The sequence below is a fragment of the Opisthocomus hoazin genome, chromosome 2 (genome assembly GCF_030867145.1).
Source record: "Opisthocomus hoazin isolate bOpiHoa1 chromosome 2, bOpiHoa1.hap1, whole genome shotgun sequence".
Lineage (NCBI taxonomy): Eukaryota > Metazoa > Chordata > Aves > Opisthocomiformes > Opisthocomidae > Opisthocomus > Opisthocomus hoazin.
The window spans coordinates 58,010,335-58,036,226 of NC_134415.1; the positions used below are offsets into that span (position 1 = coordinate 58,010,335).

Here is a 25,892-nt window from a genome sequence, read left to right on the forward strand (position 1 = left end):
AGGATCTAAAGGTTGGGCACAATGCAGCAGGGGACAGTCCATGAGGGTGAACTCAGACCTGCAGGATTACGTAGTCTTTTAATTATCACATCCATCCTTACCCTTTTGCTCATACATTTTTACTCATTTAACACTTACATCCTTTTAATGAGTCTCCGGATTTAAAACAACTCTTTCTACACTACTTTAGCGGTAAGATGAAGAAAGCTGTTGCTGAGTTTCTAAAATTCTAAGTGTTACTGTATCGTATCACTTGGTTGATGGAAGCTGGAGGGATTACGCTTCCTCCGACTGCAGGCAGCTAACGAATGAAAAACGGCGCTGCACTTCCACCCCGTCCCCCCCAGACCAAGAAGTAGAAGAATTAGGGTACGATACAGTCTTTGCAAGGACACTGGTTTCCACATCAGCAGTATGAGATGCGCACTTAAAGAAGTGGACTTGCTCAGCGATAATTTTCCCTCCTAATAAACATGAAAGCTATGATGTTGTCATATCTCTTACGAAAAGGAATAGCTTCACGATACATAATGTATGCATAATAAATACTAAGATTTAATTATTTTGATGAAAGAGGCAGCACAGGACAGCAAAAGAGCACCAATAAATTGAACTCCTGAACATCAAAATGTATACTTTTGAGAACAGTTTACAAAAATGGCAGCTAAGTACGGTAACATTTCTGCTATTATGTGCAAATACTTTGTTAATCAGTAGAGCTGTTGCAGCATAAAGGGGACTCAGGGAGAGAGGTGTGAATGAGAAGGGAAGAAAAATACATGCATTTGCGCAACTAATGTTTACATTTCATATTTGATTAGCCGAAACAATTTTATTTTCACTTCTTGAAAAGATTCATCGTATTTTTTATTACTCCAGCAGGTGCTATGGTACAGAAACCGATTCCAGGAAAACAGGAACAGTTTATAAAACCAAGAATGTCACTGATTACCAGTAGCTGATAATTCAGGCTGTTCACAAGTGCTGGAATTCTCTCTCTTATTCTGAAGTAACTTATTTAAAGAAGTGTCAACGCAACCATCCACTCGTGCCCCCTAGGTCAAACACACCAAACAGCTCATTGAACCAGGGGCAAGGAAGCCACAGATGGACAAACAGGAACCCTGGTGCACCTGCACGAAGGGGACTGACGCTCCGGGGTACCGACTGGGAAAGTCGGCAAAGAAGATGCACACGTTCTTTTCATATGAACATCAGGGGATGTGGCAATTACGGTCCAAGCCCCCACCACGTAACCCTGTAAAACCCAAACGTATCACTGAGCACTGAAAGATCACACACCACATGCAGCTGGACTACAGGTACGCAGGGACCTGGCAAAAAGGGAGTGCCCATGTTGTGGCAGAGACAAGTACATAATACTCAAAAGACCGGCGAGTAACTTACCATGGCCGTGAGGTAACGCATGATTGTTACGTTTACTATCTAGGCATGCAATAAATGAATGATTTCCTTCAGCAGAATTGTGCAGTGGTCTACATTTAATTGGAGGATCCAAAAGAACTGACAGTCAGAAGGCTATTTATAATACAAAAAAGACATTATATATACATATACACATACAGAATATATCTATATTATCTATATAGATATATATAAATCAGTAAACTTGAATAGTGCCTTTATCAAGAGCATCTTAAGGCATTCAGACACTTTACTATGACATTGACCCAAATTATCTTTTTGCTTTGGCTGAATTAAAACAAACAGATTAAAGATCTCATCTGAAACACCGAAGTAATCTGAAACCAAAGCCTAATAGTATCTTGGGTGACAGCAGCATCATCTAAGAACCGACCCACTCCACTGCCTATTAGCTGAATAATATTAAAAGGAGTCTAAATAAATCATTCCCACTCACAGCTTTGCAACAGCAGAAGATAGGTCAGTCTCAAAGAGACTTTCTAGCCATATACTCTATAGATTCTATTACAAATTGAGGATAGAAAAGATACAGCAAGAGGGCCTGCCCTAGGATAGAATGCCACTGAATATCAAATAGTATTTACAGTACCTTTATGGGATTATCGCACATTTTATAAATATAATTAATATGTGTACAAGGTCACATAAAAGAGAAAATTATTTTCATGCTTTACAAAGTGAAAGTAACCTGAACTAAAACCTACTGCAGAATTCCACAGGTGCTGGCTAGGAGCCTCTCCTCTCACCTGCCTGTACCAACCAATCCCCATCACAGGTCACCAGTGAAGCACCCATGTTTTAAGCAGCAGCTTTGAAGAATCTCAGTAGGCTCTGAGCCTATGTATGAAACGAGAAGTTTCAAAACAAGGGTAAGGCATAGCACACATATTGCGACAACATTTACGTATAACTAACTTTCTCAGAGAACCTGGACTGTAACACACTGCATTTTTGCAAGGAAATACATAATACTGCAGCATATAGGTGGCAAAATTCAAACAAGGTACATTACAACTTCTAACACAAGATAACAGCAAATGCCAGAAGCATCTTCCAAATTCTAAAGATGTGAGCTCTTCCTATTTTTGTTTAAAATGGTAAAATAATATTTAATATTTCAGTACTTGCACATGTCCTTAAAAGACTCAATTTCCTTTAATAAAAGCAACTGGATTTGCTTGTATAGAACCGTGATGCCTTTACAGACTTTTTTTGTTTTTTCTTCAAACACACTGGCTAAAGACCAGTTACAGGATTAAACAGGAATACAACATAATACAATGCACGCAGAAGAGAAATATATTCAGATAAAAAGGCAATTTTAACAGTCAATTTAATGAAGAATTGACATTATTTTCTCTGCACACTTCACAAATGGTAAGGCAGGCTTGATTAAATTACCTTTAACCAGTAATATATTATACTTTACTCCAAGACAAGTAGACCAGTTTTACTGGGATACTTACTATGAAGGAGGATAATCTTTAAAGGTTTATTTACACGGAAAACAGTATTTTTTACATAATATATAAAATGGAGTAGTTATACACTGCAGACATTTTGTAATATTTAAACTAAATTAAATGAATCTTAAAAGCTATTCTATTTCAACTGCAGTGAAACAGGCAGACAGAACATAAATTGTTTTATTAAGCTAGAAATCCATTTTCATTACAGAAAGTAACTAACTACCTGCTTGAGAAAACAATTTTTTATAAACATCTTCTGACCACGATACGCACTTCACAGTAGAGGGGTGAACTTCCACGAATGTTTTCTCCCATGACAAAGCCCGTTTAAGAAGTCTCCTCACTGCCAAGCCCCTTCACTGCAGTTCATTCCTCCCCAGTTATGCCAACATAAACCATTTTTTGGACCACACTGGACACTGGATCACTCAAACATGCTTACAAGCAAGGAGCCTCCAAACACAGAACACCAGCCAAGTTTTTCACTGGTCTGGTATTTAGCACAGTACTGCAGACAGTTGCACTGGCACAGAGACACTGAACTGGAGCACACAAAGGGAACGAATGGCCGGAAGTGCGCAAGACTTTCTTAAACCAGCTTGGTGAGAAAAGGAAACTAGCAACTGGCATTTGCTGCGAGAACACCTGCGAACACCAATTCCGTGATGTTTAGATAGTCACAATGCCAGTGCAATGGCACAAATAATAACTTAAGAAAGCAGTAATGCTTACAGGCACATTATTAGGTTATCCATTGGAATTCGATTCCAAGGAAGAGGAAATGTTTTAAAAGAGACGAAGTTTACTAGAAATAGTGCATTTTCTTTACCATGCTGTTAGCTCCAGGAGAAAGGAGAAGAGAAATAAAAACCATCATTCTTTCTGCCTCTCCCCTGTAACTCCTGGTCTTGTTCCGGGGAAGCTGCTTAGAGGGTTGCCCCCCTCCCTGCTCCCAGTAACCTCAACAGGCTCAGAACCCTCCCGCCGCGAGACCCAAGAGGCTGCCTGCTCACCTGCTGCAGGAAACTGCGAAAACAGCCGTGCAGCAGGCAGCGGACGCAGCCATCAAGTTCCTAATCCTGTTCTGAACCGGGCTGTGAAAGACGGACCACTGAAACTGTTCTGATGGCTCAGACGGACTGCTGCATGACCACTACTCCTCACCGTCTGTCTAACTAGGAGGAAAACTGTTAAAGCCAAGTGAAACTGGTCTCCACAATAACAGTCTCACAAGCCGTAATTTGTAATCTTTTCCCATTACTATCTCAAACACATAAAAAAGACACTACTCTAAAATTTGTTTTTCAGACTAAAAATTCCAACTAAAGCAGAACTATACACACTTTACAGGTTGCTTGTAGTCAGAAAATTAAATTACATTTCAGAAAGTGTTTTTCCTTAAGCTTTTTTCCTCCCACACCTATAGGATAACTGATGACAGGAGACAATCAAGTCATCCAGGTGAATGGTCCTTCTGCTTTGAAAGTACAAGTCCCATGCTACAGCATTACTAATGTCAAATTCAATTACTATTTAATAAAATACTAGTTCTAATGCCTTTTCACTTTACCATCACACCATAGCCAAGATTGACGCTTTCCTGTTCCAAAGCTGAGAACTATGCCACTACCACAGCAGCTGGAAATGTTTCACCAGGTAGATGGCTCAGTTCTTCCAACACTCTGAATAATCTGGCTAAATACAGTGAGAAGTGAGGGTACAGCAGCCTTTTTTTTTTCCTTCCTCCTCTCCATTTCAGAAATGTATCAGAGAGCTTTATTAGTGTAAAGTAGGTTCTATATTTGGTCAATGCAAGGAAAAACTGTCATTAAAAGTTCTGGAGCAGAGCTTTGCTTTCTAAAATTATTCAGTATATGTACAAATAGATACCAGGCATCATCTTAGGAAAAAAAAAAAATCACCATTTCCTATTCTGAGTACTTAGAGTACAGAGAACCGACAATAAAATTCAAGTGATTATTTTTTTTTTCACCTAACATCAAATCTCTTCTAAATTAAACAACTAACAATGCTGGAATAAATTAATATTTGAGAAGTATTTCCCTGTATTCTGGAGGAACAAAATGTACAGAGAGGGAAAGAGAAGACACAATTTTCTTAGTGTTTAAAAAAAAAAAAAGCGTGCATGTATTTACCCTAGCAATCTTCTCTCAATTCTCTTAAGAGACTTCTCAAAAATTGCAGCTGTAAAATACATTCATTTAGTTTTTAATCTTTATTCCTCTACTAAACATAAACCAGGTCACGATTTTGAACCCCTCTACCTGCCTGTTCATCATCATCATCATCTGACTGCTGTTCTGAGTTTTGGGAACTACCATACTCATACTCAATGGGCTTCGGATTGTTGTATGGGTAGCCGTTGTCATCAAAAAACCTTCGGAAGGTGAACTCATAAAAAGCATGTTCAGGATGTTTTCCATTTTTGTACCACCCGTTAAGTGTATCATTTCGGTTCCCTTCCTTATCATCATCACTCCACAATTTATCTGGATCAACTGGATCAAAGTTTGACGTGTCCGTAGGATGAGCAATTTTGGGAATGTAGAAAGCAGACTGTCGCCGTAGATCACTCGAAAAATCAATTGTTTTAAAAAACGGGTGAGCTTTTATCTCATCTGCACCATTTTTGCCTAAACGATCTTCTGGCCCTCGGCAGAGTTTAATAATAAGGTCGGAGGCCTCTGGAGTCAATTTAGCTTGAGGTGGAATATGAAGTGCAGTTTGCCAGTTGATAACCTTTAAAGCAAAAAGAGGTGTTACTCTAATTCATAAAAAGGAAAAAACACAGTGAAAATTAAAGCAACAAAACAAACAAAGAAAAAAAGAACAGCCACAAAGCAATCATTCAATACATGTAAGTGTTTTCACACTAGAGAGAGGAAAACATGAAGCTGCTCTTTCAGAAACACAAGGAATATTTTGTCTGGAAATCTGGCGAAATCCAGGTAAAGTTTATTCACATTCCAGATCTAAACTAGCCTCTGGCATAGAACACTCCTGCTACAAACCAACAAAGATACCATAAAATCCAGCACCGGGAACCTGAGATTAGGCACACAGCTTACAATCATAAACAGAAGATGAGGGAAACGAATTTTGTTTTATTTGATGTACAGGAAAGATTAACAGATTTAAAGTTAGAAAAAGTCAACACTGCCCTACATTGGAGCCAACTAATATCTTGCAAGCTGAATGCAGTTTTGCAAAAATGGCAGCTGCAGAAGATTGCCCTGGTGGCTTCTCTGATGCAGCCAGGGCTCAGGGAGGAAGGGACCAGTGGCTCTGAGCTGCCAGTAACCCCCAGCAGCCACAGTCATTTGCTGCTCCTCCACCTTTGCAGGCTGAACACCTGCCGAGACATCACCAGAGGAAATCCTCCGCAGTCAAGTGAGCATGGAAACCAAGCGGTAGGAAAAAAACTACTCAGATTTTGGAAGAGGAGAAGAAAATAAAATGGAAATAATAAGTGGAACAGGTGCAGGAAGTGAAAGCGAACAGCCGAGATGTGAATGTGATTTTTACTTGGCACATTTACTGTATGACCAGATAAAAGATACAAATGCAATTCCTGAAGTCCCTTTATAAATTAAGTGCACCGCCACAGTAATGTAAAGTTTAAAATCTTGTTTGTTTGTAACATGCTTGGATAGAGCAGCACTCTCAAAAACCACCTTTGATTCCATTATGAATTAGAAAGACTACGTAAATTTCATGGCTGCTTTTTCACACAGTTTGATAATATCAGACTTTTAAAGTTACCTTCATTTGTGTTTCCAGCGGTGTTTGTGCCAGGAATGGAGGCTGCCCCACTAACATTTCAAAGAGAATTACTCCTACGCTCCACCAGTCACACAACTGTGTGTAACCTGAAATGAAGTCAAAACAAGGTAGTCAAAGGCTTAGTGTAATTTTAATCCTGCATTTCTAAGAACAAAAAAGATTCACAAGAAAATTCTATTTGATACTTGTTTAAGATTTCCATATTGACAACTGTATCTTTTGTCAAAACATTATGTACCTGGCAAAAGTGGCAGTGTAAGAAAACTGAAGCAGGCTACCCGAAGATCAGTTACCACGCAGTGAGATTACAGTACAAAAATGCATTACCTGTTCGTAACAATACCTCTGGCGCAATATAATTGGGTGTGCCAACAAGGGAATGGGCCAGACAGCGCTGATGCTGACGTGCAGCCCTACGTTCAAGCGGCTTCAACCGATCTCCACATCTGCAATTTGCTGGGTCACCCCACTCGTTGCTGAAATCCATACTGTCTTGACGTGCATGATCACCTATAATTCAGTGACAAAGATGCCAAAATTAAGGAAGATTACTTTAGTTCTTAACTAGTACAATTATTTTTTTTATATGTTAACATTTCTTGTTATAAGACAGAATCTGTTTCAATTTCAACCCTCAAACTGAGATCTAAAATTGTCATCAATATCAGGTTTTTGACTTTTTGCTTATAATATATAAAATACCAACTTTAAATTAGTTTTTGACATGAGAAAGTATCGAGGTTTATCTTTTCCCAGTTTTTCCTTAACATAACCACATTGGGGTACAGGGTGTATATTGTTCTTGATCTTATGCAAAGGGAAAAAACACCAATATTTAAAGCACCAAAAAATAAAATCACATTTTAAATCTCCAACTTCTGTCCAGAGACTGTGTAACAGTCTGGCCCAAGATATATGATATTTTGATAAAAACAAGTCAAAAGTAATTAAAAAAAATGGTTTTTGAAAGTATGTTTTTATTTGTGAAAATCAGAAGTAGGTTATTACAAAACCTGCATTTGACCACTCTCAGAACCGTGAAATTTTTTTTGCTCTAACCTTTATTTAGCTGTTGTTTTAAGTAATCAAGTAGGATTTTTAAAAGCCTACTTAAACCTTTCTCAGAAATCTATAGGTTACACTAAAAGGACGTACATGAGAGACTCAGAACTTGGGGCCAGGATTTCAAGGACAATTACATTTAAAACATCAGTCCTATCTTCAGAATAGAGTTAGAGCTGTTGTCTATGTAATTATCTTGCTACTGCAGTGATTTTCTCTCTCCATATTTCAGAAGCCACTAATGGGACAAACTTACAGCAGCACAGCTCATTCCTTCTCCCTTAAGGAATCAATGCTCACACTTACAAACTCGCCCCAACTAAACACTGTTTTCTGTAATCTGAGTGGTGTGCAGACATATTGTTAGATGCATTATTATTCAGAAAGGACAGAACAATCATCTTTCTACTCATTTATTATTTAATTCCTTGCAAAGAATGACACATCAAAAAAATAACAAAGAACCCTTTTTGTATTTCTCTTACCACTCTGGTAGTATTTTGAATCATGGGTCCATCGAAAACCTGTACAGAGCCCGAAGTCAGTCAATTTAATATGACCATCACGGTCTATCAAGATATTATCAGGTTTAATATCTCTGTGGATGAAGCCCATTTTATGAACGCTTTCAACTGCGCAGGTCAGTTCTGCTGTGTAGAACCGTGCCAGATTTTCTGGAAAGACACCCATTCTAATTAGGAGACTCATCATATCACCTCCTGGAATGTAGTCCATTACAAAGTACAAATTGTCCTTATCTTGGAATGAATAGTACAGGCGAACCACCCATTCATTATCAGCTTCTGCAAGGATATCCCGCTCAGCTTTAACATGAGCAACTTGATTTCTAAGTAAGACATCTTTTTTCCTCAGAGTTTTTGTTGCATACAAAGCATTAGTATCCACTTTTCTTGCTAGGCAAACTTCTCCAAATGCGCCAACTCCCAGGGTTTTAATTTTCACAAACATTGACTTGTCCATTTTAGCTCTTCTTAGCCGAATATAATTAGACTCTTTCTGACACAACATCTTCCTCATCTGATCTCGTGCTTCTGGTGACAACCCAACCTGTGCAGCAAACAGAATTAAATCTGAACAGTGAACATTACTCTTAATTCTTTGTGATCGTATAATTACAAGGCTAGGTAAAGCAAACCAAATGCTTATATACAGCATGGGAAATTATACTTAACAGGGTTTTATTTTGTTTTAATTTACACATTAGGATTCTGCAAACACACGTAGGAGTGATACAAAACAAAATGTGATCACTTTCAACAGCAAAATGCATGAGGTGCCATGCACCAGAAGGTGCTTGAGAAAGGAGTACGTTCTTTAGCAGAGAAAGGGTAATTTACAAACTACTGATAAAAACCACGGCAAATAATACTTAGCTGAGTAACAATGTGCATCCGCTGCCTCCCTGATTTTCTCTGCAGAGCTAAAGGAAGCCAAGACATGCGTAGGAGCAGTAAGCTGCTGAGTGCTACCTGAGCAGATGCTGTGGGACACGCTTCCACTCTCTCGACTAGCTAGAGCAGAAGTCACTAAACTTCCTGATCATATCCGTGGAATTTCAGTTGCCAGAGGAGCATGCGACTCTCTCATGCTCTCCTGTGTAGCTACACAAACCAGATCCACACGGCATTGTTTCCTACCGCCTACCCACACCAAGCATGTGCCTCAGCCACAGGCCAAGACCTGATCTTGCCTCTTACCGCAGTAACCCACCTCTCTCTAACAGGACTTCAGTCACACTCTCTCTACTGCTCTCCACTCTACACACCAACTCATTGAGCAGAGCAATTTCTCTGAAGCGGCTCACTCCTCCCCAGGGTATCAGTTCTTGGCTCCCATCTGTGTACATACTCCTATCTTGAATGAACATTCCTGGTGTTCTGGCCAACACCGCTAACATTCTGACAGCTGAAACGCTCACAGGCCACACAGCTCATCACCTACTGCATGGAATCCCTTTTATCTGCAAGAACCACACTGAGCATTCTTGTACTCCAACTTGGATGCCTCCTACTGTATTTTTGCTCGCTTCAATTCCTTTAAAGTGCCATTCAATTCCAGTGCCATTTTTCTTGGCAAATTTCAGGTCCTGTAATCACAATATCCCTCCTTTTTGGTTTTAATGCAAGCAGAATCTTTGGTTTTTTTAAAATTCTTTTCTCTGTGACCCTACCGCCACATAGCTTGATGTTATTCCTTCTTTTGTTTTCTGTCAGCAATTACAAAATCTTACATGCTCCCTTTTTCATAGCATCTCAATTACTTTATCTGCATACCTGGTTGAAATCACCACCCTATAGCAATGATTTCCAAGTTCAGCCTACAGTATATTCCCTTGTTTTTTCCTGGACATTCTGATCATGAAATTGAACATGGCCAAATCAAATCCCTGCAAACATCACAACTGTTACTCAAGCATTATTCTAGAAGTTTTCAATTTCTTATTATCACATCAATTCTTGATACCAAATCTTGCTGCTTCCATCTCCTTAATGCTTCAAATGTTTGAGATACTGTTTTCATAACAGTACTCAGGACCATTATCTGGATTAGGTAACCAGTAGTCTAGGCCTGTAGAAAATGCACGTTAATAGATGACTTCTACTTTCCCTAACTTACAACACAACTTGAAACAATATACAAGAGATGTGACCGAGAAAAAAGTTGAGATAAAAGATCAATTACATATCATTCAGTATCTTAAAAATGCTTTCATGATACTGTATGTCACCTATTAAAGAAAATAGTGTTAGAACACCACAAATTTCTTACAAGCATCATAACAAAAATGGATCCAAAGGAGATGCAATTAGGAAAATGCATACAAAATGCTTGTCCGGCCAAACAAACTTCACAAGAAATATGAATTCAGTAAGATTTAAATGGGGAAGGCTGTCTCGTATTTGATACAAAGTGTTTTGTCGACATCAGACAGGCAGTAGTTAGAACTGGGTAGCAGTAGCTTCAAGACTGCACGTGGGAAATAGGTCTAACTCCCTACTCTGAATCAAGAAACTGTCCTTCTCAACACATCACTGCAGTAATACTTCGGCACGGTCTTCCAGGACAAAAACATCTCAAGTTTTATGTGAATGAACACGCTTAAGGCACACTTCAATGCTGAAGGAGGGATTTTTGAACACTTGCAAATGTCAAGAAGACATGTGAAGACCTGACAAAGTTCCAACAACAGTGGGCCATCTTCTTGAGTCCCATCTGAACCATGAAGCCTGCTTCAGTACAGCCCCACTTTCACACAAACTGAACCTCACTGATGTTATAAACTGGCAAAGAATATAACCTAGATGGCAACTAACCCTAGGATTGAGACCCAATACAGTAAATAATCACTGCAAGACATACAACTAGTCTCCAAAAACCTTCTCATATCTGCTCTCTAGCTGCTGCACTCCAACAGTTCTGTTGTAAAAAAACGGCACAAGTACTGCAATTTGTCATCTCTTCCCCCAACCCATCTTCACTTTTTCCTATGCCATACCCTAAAACAAATGTTCATCACAAACTGATTGCTCTCTCTGCATTGCTGTACTCTTCTCAACTACAGCATTTACCAAATATTAACCAACTTTGTCAGCTCCACAAACACTCAAACACACAGACCTCCAACTATTTCTAGTCAATGTCAACACAAGAGCTTCCTTTGCTCTACGATACCACACAATTCGCTCCCTTCTCATCTTGCTGTGACTTAAATCATGACTTAAGTTTCTCTTTGCGGCAAAGACATCTAGCATCATTCCTGGCCAAATTCACACATCTAAATTAAGCATTTTTGAGACAACTCCAGTCTATTCCCTCAGAAACCTGATAGCATAGAAATACGTCACTTATGCTAGAAATACAGCATCCTGTGAAGGTAGGTTATTTCTGTAGGGATGCTTTTTTTTTTTTCTTTCAAAATGCTTATCAAAAGGGGAGAAAAGAAGGGATTCAATACTTATCTAATCCTCTCAAACTTCCTGAAAATAACTCAAGAGCTAGTTTCCCTTTCTCATTCTCATGAAGGCTCAAAATGTACTTCACTCCTGTTGGGATTCCTCTCCTACATACTGATGAAAAAGCAGAGGTCTGCTGCAGCATAATACCCCATTTTCCACCCTTCAGCCTGTAATTAAACATCCCAGCTTTAAATCTAGTATAAATATAAATTGCATTTCATAGAAGACATTTACTAGGGTGCTTTAAATGCACAAGAAAAATAACAGGAAAAGTTTTATCAGTGCTTTCATAAGTAATACTTATTCTTGTGATACTATGGAACACAACACAGTAAAAAGGGAAAGTGAAGTTTGCAAACCAACATTAATTACAATCTTACATTTAAGTACTCAAAAATGCTCAAAATAAATTCATGCTTAATTTTGATGCAGGATTGCATGCAAAGCCCTCTAAAAAGGGATCATGCTATTCTTAATAAATACTATTGCTCCAGAATCTTACTTGTCTACACAGGGATGGAGGCTACAGAGTTCAGGAAAGCTTCCCACACCTTAACAGTTTAAATGAGCTGTTAGTGGAAGTGAAAAGGAAAGAGAGAAGACTAAGAATAAAGATCTAAAAAGAGTTCCAGGAAGAAATCTTGCTAACATTTACATATTTGTGATTAAGCAAGCACTTACAAAACACTACAGCTTACAGTAAGAATTTTCAAAGAGTAAGAAAACACAGACTTAAAAACCAGCACTTAAAGAACGTGGCGTAAGCCGAATACATTCGTTCATAGAATAAATTAAAAGGCACATGATATTTGTCAATTTTCAACTACATTTGTTAAGAAGAAAACACAAGTAACACATCTCAAACTTCCATTTCTGCAAATCTTACTTTCCCTACTTCTCACTGTTTTCTCTTTTGAAATGACATATGTATACATCAGCTCCAGTTTCTACCCTTTTGATTTGCTTTAGTAGAACACTGAAATCCCAGAAATAGACCACTGACTTCACGCAGGCACAAAGAAGTTGATTTTACATGGTTTTGTTAATGCCCGTTTTTTATTATCCCATTCAATTACCCTTTGTTTAAACAGATACCCTTACAGCCTGGATTACAAAATCCTTAGGCAAAAGGTACCATGTCTCTCTCATTCTAAAAATCTAACTTTTAAGCATTCATTTTTTTGATTTAAACTTAAAAAAAACCCTACCACTACTGGAAACAAACCGCAGAACATAAAAGGCATCACTCTTTGGGTGACGAACCAGCCTACCACTTGTCCCTGCTTTGCTTGTACCTGCCATGTTTATTTAAAAAAAAAAAAAAATCATTAAAATATCGCATAACTCAAAAATCAGGATTAAAAAGAACCCATAATAAAAAGCTATGAGCCATGTAGTTAAATCTCAAGATCATGCAAGAATGATTTTTGCTTCTGCTGCCTTATCATACATAAGCCAAAAGAGCTACATTTAGACACGCAAAAAACTTGCTTAAAAAAATAATTTCTAAGAAGACAATGAAGTACATAAACAAAGCAATGAAGAACTTGCCACACCTCAAACATAAAAACTAAAACTAGAATTCAATACCACTATACACCACAGTGTTCTATTTATCTGTACTATTTAAACATTCTACAACTAAGACATATTTCTTAAAATTAATATGGGAACAGTTCTCGTCATCGATTTAGAAAGAAGAACGAGCTTACCCGCATCATTTCGTTCTCCAGTTGTTTTTTCCGATGCAAACGCTGCTGGTGTGACTTGAGTATATTCTCCACATGCTGCTCCATGAAGAATTTAAAGGCCTGTGGGGAATAGCTTTGAATGCGAGACTCTCTTCTTTCTTCATCTTTCTTGTTTTTTCTAACAGGAACAGGTGACGTTGTAATTTGTTTCTTTTCTTTATCTGCCGGATCAACACATTCACAATTCTTTTCATTCTCATCCTCCTTGGAAAATAAAATAGGCAGCTCCTCCTTGATGAGCTTGGGTCCCGTCTCATACAGATTGACAGAGGGATTCTGGTGTAACAAGTGTTTCGGGTAAGGTGGTGGGGGACCCTGGTAATTCGGAGCCTCTGCAACAGGAGACTTAACTGTCATATTCGCAGACGGACTCTCGGAAAAGGGAATGGTCTGAACGGTCTGCACTGGCTGTGGCATCCAGGAAGGGTGAGTGGGCGCCAAGGCAGTCTGTAGCTCTGGTTTTAACACACGCATGCTTTTTACTGGCTGCTGAATGGGAGCAGGCGTTATAGCTGTCACTGTTGTAGCTGAAGGCTGAGAGCTGCTAGAGTGACTCTGCCTATTTCCATGATGGTTGTTGAAAGAATTTGACCGTACCGGAAGATTGGGTTGCCAGGTCGGCAGGTCATGCCCATTGCCAGGTGACGACTGTGGTTGCACAGGGGAAGGCTGTGACCAGGAAGCAGGTATTCCAGCTACATTTGTATTATAGAGTTCCATGTTGTGACTATTTCTGTTTGGCACCATCATTGCCTGAGGAAGATTCCCATTGGTGTATGCTGAAGGAGGAGCAGATCCTCCTGCCTGCATCTGCAGTGCTGTGGGACTCTGCCTGTTAGTTGGATTCATGGGATATGGGGGTGGCTGGCGACTCACAGAGTTCCCAGACACTACATTTTGGTGAACGATGAATTCTGCCTGACAATTGCCATTTTGCATCCCAGCTCTTCCTGAGGGAAAACTAAACTTGCTGTTGGCAGAACTCTGCATGATTATCGGTTGCCTGCCAATGGGGACAGCACTCATGCCTCTCTGACCCTGCGTGGAAGAATTCATGGGTGGAGGATTCATCGGTGGAGGCGGATAACCATCCTGCCACGCTCCTGGTGGCACTGGAGAAATTCGGGAGATCACATATTCCATGTTCCCAGAGTAACGCTTTGTTTGCGCGTTCGGTTCCCAGGAAGGCGGTGGAGGAGTCGTTCCCCTCGGAGGGGGTGTCTGTCCTCGAGGAGGTGGAGGAGGAGGAGTGACACTCCTTATCTGTGGCAGAGGCGGGGGATTCACTCTTTGTCCGTTGCCGGGATGAGCCTGAGCAAACGCTGCAATGCCAGAGCCAGATAACGGCCTTCCTACATCAGGCTGAGCGCTGGGACTTTCCGAGCGATAAACTACACCGTCTCCCAGGGAAGGGCCGTGCCGCTGAGGAACCAAGGACTCCTTAGAACCCTTCCAGCTCTGCTTGCGGTTAACTGATTGCTGTACAGTCCCTGCTTTTACAAGAAGAAAACACAGCATTTATACTATTAGAAGTTCTTTCTGTTCCCTGCTTTGAATACTTTATTCTTCTGCATTAATTACTACAGAAAAAGGGTGGCAATTCTCCAACATGGCATAATCCCCTGTACTTCACATGAAAAAAATTATCTCTATCTAGTAACGCACAGCATGCTATGGCAATATGTTAAGTCAACAGTGTAAGAGCAAAGAAATGCAATGAAACTACAGCATCAGAGTTTTTTAGAATCACTTTTCTGAAGACGCATTTTGCTTCAACTACAGATGCACTGAATTTTTAATTAAAAAATGGTAATACACAAAATTATTAGGCATACTACATATTTTTAATTCTGCATACAAGCAACTCTCAGAAGAGATGTTCAGTAAAAACGCAGAAAAGCAATAGCACAAAAAACCACAGGTTTAGTCCTGTTGCTATTCCTTCCAGTTTAACTTTTATACGAAATGAACCGTTCTCAAAGTAAAATTTAACTGAACACTGTAAAATCAAACAGCCCGCTTACACCCTAGTATGCATACAGTTCATCCAAAACTGGTATATGCCTTGCATGCCAAATTTGATTAAGTACTTTAATTTTTAAAAGTTATGTCTTTATGGGTAAAAGAGTTGTATAGAAGCAAGAATTAAAACTGCATGAAAGTAAAACTTACAGAGCCAAACTCTACAATATATTTACTTTACAGATGTTATTTTGCATCATACAAACAAAATAATATTCAAGGAACTTATGTGCAAGCAGTCTTACTGTGCTTTTTACAATGTTATTACTGCAATACTTCTAAATACATACAGTACTGTTAACTGCTGAAAGTCACTGTCTTCATCAAAAGAATGCATTAATTATCTCTGCAAGTAATAATGCAAACCATGGCTAAATTGTGGCATTTAGCTAGCAGCTTCATACAAGCACCAACTAATGCTGCTTCACAGACCAAATGAACACAATGCTGTACTTTGCTACTCTTTAATACTGACTTTTCCTCATACCTATACAGTCAATTCAAAATGTAACTTTACAGTGCTAGCAGCTCAGCACTCCAGTCAAATACGAGTCTGTTATTTCTGCTGCATTTGAAAGTTACTGTTTGTTTAGGTGAATGCTACTAAAGTTTGGTAAAAAAAAAGAAAAACATCAACATGTATTAAAAATGTGCTTGCATGCATTATAAACAGCAGTAATAGCAAAATTCTGACTCTGTTGCTACTAAAGCTATAGCCTGTCCCCTAACTTCTACAAAAACCATGAAGTCTTGTCTTAAAAAACACACAAACAAAATCTGGAACCAAGCAGAAAATTAGGTAGAGGCAGGGATCTTGAAACAGAGCATCCTAAAATACAAATACTGTAGCCATATGATATATAAATATATATACACAAAAGTACATACAGGTAGTGCTGCTGTGTGAGAGTGTGTGTGAAAAAAGAGACAAAACATTAAAGTAAGAATTCAGTGCTCACTGCTGATTTTTCAGTGGCACCTGACACTGAGAACAAGATATGGGAATTACACCAATGAGGGACAAAAATTACTAAAATGAGATCTGAATGCTACTCCCTGTATAAAACACTTACACACAATACTAAAACCACATAGTTATAAAAAGAAATGTTTAAGAAATTCATGTCAAATGCACCTAGCTTTCAGAAGAATTACATTATATACTTTACATACTATTTTTAAAAGAAAAAAACCTGTATCTCAACATCTCTTCTGTTCTCCTGTGAGCACATGAAGAATGAATTTGCTATTCTATATTTTTCACCTATAGGAATACACTCAGTGAGTTACTGAGTTACCATGCATATACATACCTGGTGGTTTCATACCTGCGTTTACAGGTCTTGCTGCTGCTGCAACCATCTGCTCCCGACGAGGATCCTGGTAGCTCATTTTACTTATAAATTCGATGGCAGCTTCTATACTACGGTTGTTAGTTTGTCTGAGAGCTTGTATAACCATATCCTAAAGAGAAAGTTGTATACAAAAAATAAATTACAAGAAAATGGCAAAACCACTAAAAATCATGGTTATTTAACCAAACATCCTCCAGTAATTTTACCAAAGTAAATAACTGTTTTCTCCCAATCAATTTAAAATTAATTTTTAATTTTTTTTTAACATTTTTAACATTTTAACATTAAAAACATTTAAAATGTTTTTAACATTTAAAATGTTTTTAACAACAGATCCTCCAAAACAGTCTGGACCTTTGGGAAAAAAGTTAACTTGTTAAAGCACTGTAGTTTGATGTAAATCATGTCACTTTGCTATTTGTACAGTTTTCTTATAAACACTGATACGCACTGCCCAGGTAACAGCTAGTTACTTGATGACCAGAGGTCCCTTACAACCTAAGTTATTCTATGAAAGATGCCCTAACATGAAACTTGGAACTTTGTTTTTTCCTCCTTCAACTCAACAAGACTTTTCTTCAACAAGTATCCATTAGTTTCTCCCTAAGAACTCTTCCTGATGAAGACATTATTGGCAGATTATCTTTTTTTTTGGTAGACTCAGGCTCTGAGTTTTTAGAGGCCCAAACACAAGTTTTGGTCTGATGACCAATCGCAGCTCTGTCCATGGAAAATGTACTACAACCAGCGGTTTTTTCCACTGACTTGAATGAGCTCAAGGTCAAGCAACAGAGGTAGAATTTCAGAGATAGTTAGAAGTCAGGCACTGCTCTCCGAGTTGTATTGCACAGGATTTGCACAGCTGACTCAACAAGCCTGAAACAAATTCCCAGCACAACTCCCCTAGAATTAAGCACAGTCTTTAGCGATCTGTTATGACCATACTTTGTCATATCAAAGCAATCATTTCAGTTCACACTGTGTTTGAACAGGTTACCTACATACGACAGCATTCAGCTCCTATTAAAATCCATGGGAAATCAAAGACAGCTCAGAAGGGAAGTACTCAGTATCAATTTCAAATTCAAACCCACATTTATACTTTCACTGTGTCTGTTTAACACTACAGACATACAAAAATACATACAGCCTTCAGCAACAGTAATTAAACTCCATGAACAACGCAGAACCTTAAAAAAGGATTTTAAAAATAAAAAAAATACATGTAAGGTTGTTGCAGTGTTTACAGACCAGCTGAAAATGTACTTCTTCACAACAGATTAGTCTTGCCTATAATAATGGAAGTGTTGCAGACATAACTGTCATGTGAAGGAGCTACGAGAACAAAAGTTGCACCTGCTTGTTCCAACATTTTCAGCAGCAGTATGCTATTTGATCACTGTGCAAACAGAAAGTTTAGTTGTCTAGAGTATTTAATTCCCAATTTGAACATACTTCTATAGGACTCATCATTTATTTCTACCTATCAACTTTAACTTTCTTCTTAATCAGTTTCAAAATCAAATTTACTGTCCTTTTAGCCAAGTAATTCTGCAATATATAAACCTAAACCTACAAATTCACATCACCAAGCCATAAAGACACACAGAATCTCCATGTACAGAACAAGCAACATTTTAAAAGATGAAATTTAGTTCCCTCTCCACTAACCAGGGAACCCGAGTAAAATCCAAAGGATCCCTCTCCCCTCTAGATGAAGAACAAAAACCTTGGTCACCGATGTGACATGAAGTATTCAATGTCTTTCAGAGTATCACCTTACACTGAACATACGAGGACTGCATTTGAATCCTAAATCCTAGTAAGTATGAGAGATTTCCTGTCAGCTATTTAGGGTGGGTTGTAAAAAAAAAAAACACAAAAAAAACAACACAAACAAAAAAAATCCAGAACAAAACCAAACCACAATGAACTGCATTCTCCCCTAATTAATATACATATATATATTACTACATATATACACACTACCTATATATATATACACACACACACCCCCGATACCAATCTATCTGTCTAGCTTTAACCCTGAACACTACTTGAGGGCTGGAGGGAATAACCAGAACATTTGTGACATTCAACATATTAAAAAAAAAGCGGGGGGCAGGGGGGGAGAGGTAAAAATCAGCCACTTTCAGCTAGCCAACACACCCCAGCCATGATCCAGTCCACAGAAGAATCTCAGCTCAAAACACATTCTCATTTCATTGCTATTTGCTGTCTTGCATACTCCCTGCCAAGAAAACTGCTTTCCTACTTCAGCTGTATCTGTTCCCAGCAGTGTTCACGGGCCTATGCCATATGGACCATTGTGGCAGCACAACTGTGGGTTAGCACATGGCAGAAACGGTTTATGCTGGCACTGTGCCTGAACAAGGGTCCATATAATCACAGATGTCCTGGGAAATCAAGAACAAAGTGTAGGAGCAAAAGGCTTCAAATATAAAGGATCTAACAAAAATACCAACTTAGGATACCTTTCTAGTTTACTATCCAGCTACCTACCATTCTTCAGTTTTTGCAAAAATGGCTGCAGGTTCAATCTGTACGAATGGATCTGAGAATTGATTTACTTTTTAAAAACAAAACAAAACCAGAACAAATACCAACCTCAGCAACAAACCACAGAGCAGGAGCAAATTATTATAAAACCATTTACCGTTATAAAATCCCTCCATTCTTACTGAAAACATAGGGTGGACTGTGTATTTGAGCAAGCGAAAGGAGCGAGAAAAACCACTATCAGCACCTGATACTGGGACATTGTTGAGGAAAAGCCAGTTGATAGTTTTGGAGAAGCTCACTCTTGGTAGAGGTAGATCTCTCTGAACACAGAAGCATCGCATCGCAGCCAGCAGAACTCATGAGCTGGTCACTACTGCAAGCAGCGTGCTCCTGTAAAGGCAATCCCTGTAGTGGTACTGTGCTTTTTTTCCTTTGGAAAGATGAGGGGTTTGCTAGCTTTTTTTTTTTAAACCTGCTTTTGTACTCAGGTTTACAGAGAAGGCATGAAAACAAGTGTAATTTACTCTGATGTGCAAGTCCCAGTACAAACACAGGAGCCAGAAGTTTATTTGTTTTTTATTCCTGGAAATCAGATTTCAGATTCCTTTCACTTCACAATCAACATATTTTAATTCAACACAATCCAAAATTCCGTTTAGCTTCAGAGGCAAAATCCATGTTCTAGAGAGTCCAGTTCTCTCTGCCTGAAACAGTATAAATAATTAAAACAACCTCCCCTACCACATAAGAACAAACTGCACAAGATGCTTAAGAAAAAAAAACACAACCAAAAGCCAAGCCTCTCTAAACCCTTCTGTTCCTCTTCTTCATCCCCCATTATTGTCAGTTTCACTATGCCCTAATTGGAAGCCTACCAATTTTGAAGAAGCTATTTTGCGTATCACATGCCGTTCCGACATTCCATGATCATCTCCCCCTCCAACATGTACTAAAGTTATAGTTAGCAGAACACTGAATCTTGAAAATAAAATACTTCACCTCATCAAAGCCAGCAGCTTGTAAGTCTTGCAGCATTTGTCGATTAACTTCTGATGTTCCTTTGAGAGCTGAGGTTGTTTCGTTTGCAAAAGGCAGAAGTGAGTTTCTTATCTCCTGCAAAACTTTATGATATGTTACAAATTTGGGGGGATTTCGGCCTTGTCGAGGATCTTCAGATAACATTTTGCCCATGGTGTGATCAGCTTTAGCAGCATCTGAGGGTTTAGGTAAATTCCTGAGGCTCTCTCGTATTTCCTGTAGCATCTGCTGGCTGCTGCCAGTATAGTTACTGGCAGGAAAAGTCTTAGGCCTCATTTGTCTATAACCTTCTGGCTTCTCACTTCTCTTCATGAAAACATGTATATACGCAACCTCCACCAAGGACTCGCGCACACCAAAATTCAAGGAAGGCTGGCTGGTAGTTTCAGGACCGGTGCAAGCAGTGGCTCTTCACTGGGAAACCATGGTTCCTGCAGTGCTGGAGTTTGTCACCAAGCAAACCAGCTACCCTGTTAACAAAACAAAACAAAAAAGCCTGTTACACTGACAGCAGTGAAAAAGTTCACAATGTAGCACTGCTGGCTGCGACATGTTCACATGCAGCGCTGCCTTCCCAGTTATTACAAGCATGCTGAGCAACTTCTTCCGGCAGCCTTTACTCAACTCATATTACAAACTGCGCTGGGTTTTCTAACAGTCCGTTAACAAAAAAATGTTTTAGGTGCCTCAAGTCCGAACTGTCCTGAACTGCAAAGGATGTGGACAGAGTAGAGAGGAACTCAGAGGGGTGGACAAAGCTTTCAAGGGCAGATCTGCACTGCTGTGCTACCCCATCACTGCTTCTGTGACTTCGCTCTCTGCTGGGTGCTGTCTCTGTCCACCACCCACGTTCTCTCCATCAACAGTTCTCTAGCTGAAGGTGCCAAGTCTGCCGTCCAGTTAGCTAGGGTATGGACCGAATACCCTAGCTGTTCAACAATTCTGACATCAAGCTCCACAAACAGATGGAAGCGAGAAGCGCAAAGTACACTGGTGAGAGTACTTAATTGCCATGACTCTATCCATTCTTCAGCAGTCATATTTAAAAAGTAAACACTTGCCTAGTTCATCATGCTCAACTTTGTGATCTCTTGTACCATCTGCCATTTAAAACTGTTTCAGAGTCCAGTTTTCTAAGTCTGTCACAGTCTCTTAGCTTGAGTCTCCTTGAACCAGTCTTTGTCAATAGTTATATAAATAAAATAACTACTTAAGGGAAGATGAGAGCAGGGGGAGAAAGAAAACAAAGAAAACAAACTTTTTTACTGCAAAATTGTTTAACAACTCCAGCATCAAATTCACTGAGAGCATAGCTGTGACATTTGGTAAGGGAAACAGAACTTTCTGCCACAAACAAATAAATAACGTTTGCATTTTGAAGGAGCTGACTCATCAGGCAAAGAACCCTGTGTCTGCAGAGAACTAAAATCTCTGCATTCATGCTGTGCACTAGTTAGTACTGTCACTACTGTAACTGGTATAGTAAAAGATGTAGCAACTAAGGTGAAACACTGAAGAAGTTACAAAGTGTTTGCCTTTTTAGAGTATCACGAAATAAAACTTTTGCCCTGTCTACTGCTCCACAGAGGAAGATCAGCTCTTAAGATAGTGCAAGATACAAAAAATACGCTCTCTTTTCTTCACAGGCAACTAGAAGAACAGTAAAGCTCAACTAACACTGTTCCTTCACTATAATGCAATATCTACCAGTAGCAATACTGAAATGTTCTTATTTTCCTGTTTCTGTTTATCAAAGTGTTACAAATTTGCATTCCCAGTTTTCTGAAAGATTATTTTTGAGGATTCAGATGTCTTTAAGCATCTTTGTCTCTTACAGAAGTAATGTGCAGATAAACGTTTCTCATACTAGACATGAATTAAATAGCTAAGTTTTACACAGTCTACATAAAAGTCACTCTTTCTTCATCCAGGTTTAACTTCTACAGTATGCACACCGCCATAAAACAATTAATGATTCAGTGATTGAGGAAGAATACAACAAGAAATCAACAGGAAAAAGAACCCTCTAATACATATGCAAATTAGATGAAATAAATACACATGCTACCCATCTATGAATAAAACCCAGAAGCTTGAAGTAACACATAAATCTGGACTGTGAAAAGAAACATAAGGAACACCCACTTAATTTCATTTTCCTTGGAGAACCACTTAAGAAATAATGTAATTTCTCCCTAATGAAATTATCTAAATCTTAGGTGCTGTAATTGCACCCACAAGCCTTCTTTGCCCTGTGATAGGTCTGAAACCTTAAATCAGTGTAATTTGGTAGTTATATTAAAGCTTTTTCCTGCAGTCTGGCAGCATACAATTCTTCAGTGCTTACCGAATAAGGAAAAGATCATCAGACATGTAAGTACATTTCAATAATAAACAGTGAAGTTTTGCTCAAAGTATTAAGAAATCTAGATTCAGCATGAAGTACATCATGAGAGCAATTAAAACGTCATGTCATCTTGGCCACTTTCAAAATCGTTTTCAAAACATGCCATACTTAAGACCACATTGAAAATACTTTTTCAAAAACACTTCTTCCAAAGAAAAGGGAGTAATTATATTTAAACCATTTTACTAGAATTTAGTTTTGCTATGGATGTTCCTTTTCGTTCCAAGAGACCCGCTTCAAAAAACACAAGTGTTGGATACCCAAGTGCGAGTATACACGCTAATAACACTTGAAAGAATCACCACCTCCAGCAAAGTGAAACCTCTAGCACAAACTCATCCCAAAACATAGAACAACAAGGCTAAATATCTCAGAGGCTTAGTAATCTAGATTACTTGTTCAAATTCAGCCAAAACTAGGAGTAGTGACTAGTTCACCATTGGCAGGGTAATCTAGATAAAGCAGTTGGTATTGATCTTGTGTCACACAAACACCAATGAGAGAAGAAAGAAACGTCCATACATGAGTTGTTCCTTTTAACGAGTCCCATAGGCCTGGAATTCAGGAGAAAACAGTTGGTTTGCACCTATGTATTCTACCGTAATTTCATCTAGTATTTCAATATTCACTTTATGGTTACACCAGGGCTAGCTGAGATAAACATAGCACCCCTCAGAGAAAACAGGACTCTTAAACCATACATCAGGAGACCTGGTCTCTACCACCTGGGGGGGGGTGGGGGGGGAAATCAGCCTTTGCTCTAATTTCTTTAGGTGCAAAACTGAGAGAATTGTATTTCTTCCTAAGGTGCTTTCAGAACTTTAAAACAAGGGATGCTGTTTGACAGCTATTATTTTGCTGGCCACTGCAGCATAACAGGATATGGACTAAGCAGTCTTGGAAAATAAAGCTGCAGTTTCTCATAAATTTTTAGCAGAAACAGAGCTTTACCAGTGTAAACCAGCCAGTCCACTTATCTCCCACCACTTGCTACTGCCAGCATAACCATTTCTAAGGCCACACAGAGTGAACCGAGCTGAGGAACTTACCCAGATAAACAGTAACTTTTTTTTCTGGTGGGTTGTTTCTTTTGGCAGTGGTGTTGGCTAATAGCAGTTTGGTGTGTATGTGAAACTACAGTCTTAATTGCTCAGAAATCCAGTTAAATTCGTCCTCCAGTTTAATGAACTACAAGAAAGAAAGTACTACCATTGACTACAGTTCACCTTGCCTTATATTCAAACCTCAAAATTCAGAGGTCACCTCCTCTTACAGACATCTGCACACGTTTTAAAGCAAGAAAGTTTCAACTGCTCAGTAAGAAACTGATCTCTGCTTTGTACTTCTAACCAGCAAACACAAGCTGTATCCCAGGGAACTGACATCTGTTCCCCCTCTTGCAGTTTTGTGTCATTACATGTAAATGATAGATCTGTTTGTCAATGCGGCTCTTTCCACTGATGAAGTTCTCCACTTTCCTAAAGGAGTTAGAAAAATATTTTCTCCTTTCTTGTCAAAATACGAGGATAAAATATTTTTCTCTACAGATCAAATTGTAAGGGGAAAAAACCCACCTGTCTTTTTAATGTATAATTATTAAAGATTGGACTTAAAAATAGGTATTTGAATGAGAACATAGAATGGTTACACACAACTGTCAAGGACTTCCAAGTTTTTCTGGGGGAAAAAAACCACACATCTTTGTAAGAGATCTGTAACTTCTCATATCTTCAGAAGTTTTGAACATACTTTTAAATACTCGTATTTCCAGTTAAGTATTGAACGCCACTTATTAATCTATTGTGGGTCGCTCTCTTATGTACCTCTTCTAATAACTCATTTTATACCTAATCACAGTACTTTATTGGTAGGAAAAAAAGTATCAAGAATCTAGGAGACGCAAAATGAAGTCTGCAGGGGCTTGGTTCAAACCAGCCAAAGGAAGCTGCTCTTCAGACGACAGGTCACCGAGCCATAAAGCAGCTTCCCACAGGATTCATTCCCAACGCTGAAAGCTTCCATCGGATGGGGAGAAACCCGGCCGCTGAAGGCGGCGGACAGGCACAGCCCGGCCGGCCGGGGCGGACCGAGCTGGAAGGGACCGGCGGCCCGCGGAACGCCGCGCACTCGCCCTGCAGGCTCCCCCTCTCCAGCTCTGCTGCCCCTGGCGAGGGGACGCGGCCCCCCGAGGCACGCACGCACCCGGGCTACCCTCGGCGGCAGCAGCAGCGCAGTGAGAGCCGTCTCCGTGGCCACCGGCGCGACAGCCGCCCAGGGCCGCAGCCAGGCCGCGGGGCAAGCCCCGCAGCGCGGCGGGACCCGGCGGGCCTCGGCGCCGGCCGCGCGGCAGCCCCGGGTACCCCGGCCCTCTCCCGCGCCGCCGGGACACCCGCACTCCGCCGCCCAGCCCAGCCCCGGGCCGCCGTCCGAGCGGGACGGAACGGGCCCAGGGCTCCCGGGTCGGCCGTGCCGAGAAGGGCTCGTTACCGTCCCCGCGCTGCCGCCGCGCCCCGGCCTCTCGCCCCCCAACCCGCGGCCGCTCCCCGGGCCCGCCGCCGCAGCGCAGCGGCCCTACCTGCGGGGAGGAGGCGGCGGCAGCGCCCCGGGCACGGGCGTGGGCGCACGGAGCGGAGCTCAGCCCCGCCCGCACGGCAGCGGCGGCAGCAGCGGCGGCGGCAGCAGCGACGGCGACAACGACAGCGACGACGACCGCCGCGGCCCTCCGCGATGCCGGCAGCGGCTCCTCGGTCCCTCCGCCAGCGCCCGCCGCCGCCGCCGCGACCCTCTCAGTTCGGCGCCGCCATTTTGTCGGTGCCTCCGCCGCGGAGGGCTTCCCGGATATGGACAGCTCCCGGCCTGCCTTGCGCGCCGGGCGCTCCCCCCCAGCCCCGGCCGGGAGTCAGGCCGGCGGCCCGGCCACCTCACGGACCGACAGGCGTCAGGCGCCGGGAGGGAACACCCGGCCGCGGTCCCGCGTCTCGGCCTCCTCTCCTTCCAGGCAGAGCGCTGCACCGCGAACGAATCGTGAGGCGGAACAG

The 25,892-nt window shown here is 40.5% G+C and overlaps 1 protein-coding gene across 3 annotated transcripts; it reads right to left on the reverse strand.

Moving 5' to 3' along the window:
- Window positions 1-580: 580 nt before the first annotated feature.
- LATS1 (large tumor suppressor kinase 1) lies at window positions 581-25,514 on the reverse strand. 3 transcript variants are annotated; one of them, XM_075413779.1, is made up of 8 exons: window positions 25,430-25,514; window positions 20,409-20,917; window positions 16,860-16,995; window positions 13,471-14,999; window positions 8,267-8,849; window positions 7,047-7,229; window positions 6,699-6,805; window positions 581-5,675 (listed from the first exon to the last, which is right to left on the reverse strand). In XM_075413779.1, exons 2-8 carry the CDS (start codon window positions 20,757-20,759, stop codon window positions 5,163-5,165), a joined length of 3,402 nt encoding a protein of 1,133 aa, XP_075269894.1. In that variant the 5' UTR covers window positions 20,760-20,917; window positions 25,430-25,514; the 3' UTR covers window positions 581-5,162. The 3 variants fall into 3 exon arrangements, with proteins under 3 accessions (XP_075269894.1, XP_075269893.1, XP_075269892.1); XM_075413778.1 differs by having other exon boundaries at window positions 16,845-16,995; XM_075413777.1 differs by having other exon boundaries at window positions 13,471-15,002; window positions 16,845-16,995.
- Window positions 25,515-25,892: the final 378 nt, after the last annotated feature.

What these genes read in the sequence shown, in the direction of transcription:
- LATS1 (XM_075413777.1), bottom strand. Translation starts at nt 20,759, where the DNA reads ATGAAGAGAAGTGAGAAGCCAGAAGGTTATAGACAAATGAGGCCTAAG. An exon ending in TTCAAAATACTACCAGAGTG is followed by an intron (nt 7,230 to 8,266) that starts GTAAGAGAAATA and finishes ACTGAATTATAG; the next exon opens with GTGATCATGCACGTCAAGAC. An exon ending in AGAGGTATTGTTACGAACAG is followed by an intron (nt 6,806 to 7,046) that starts GTAATGCATTTT and finishes ACTTCATTTCAG; the next exon opens with GTTACACACAGTTGTGTGAC.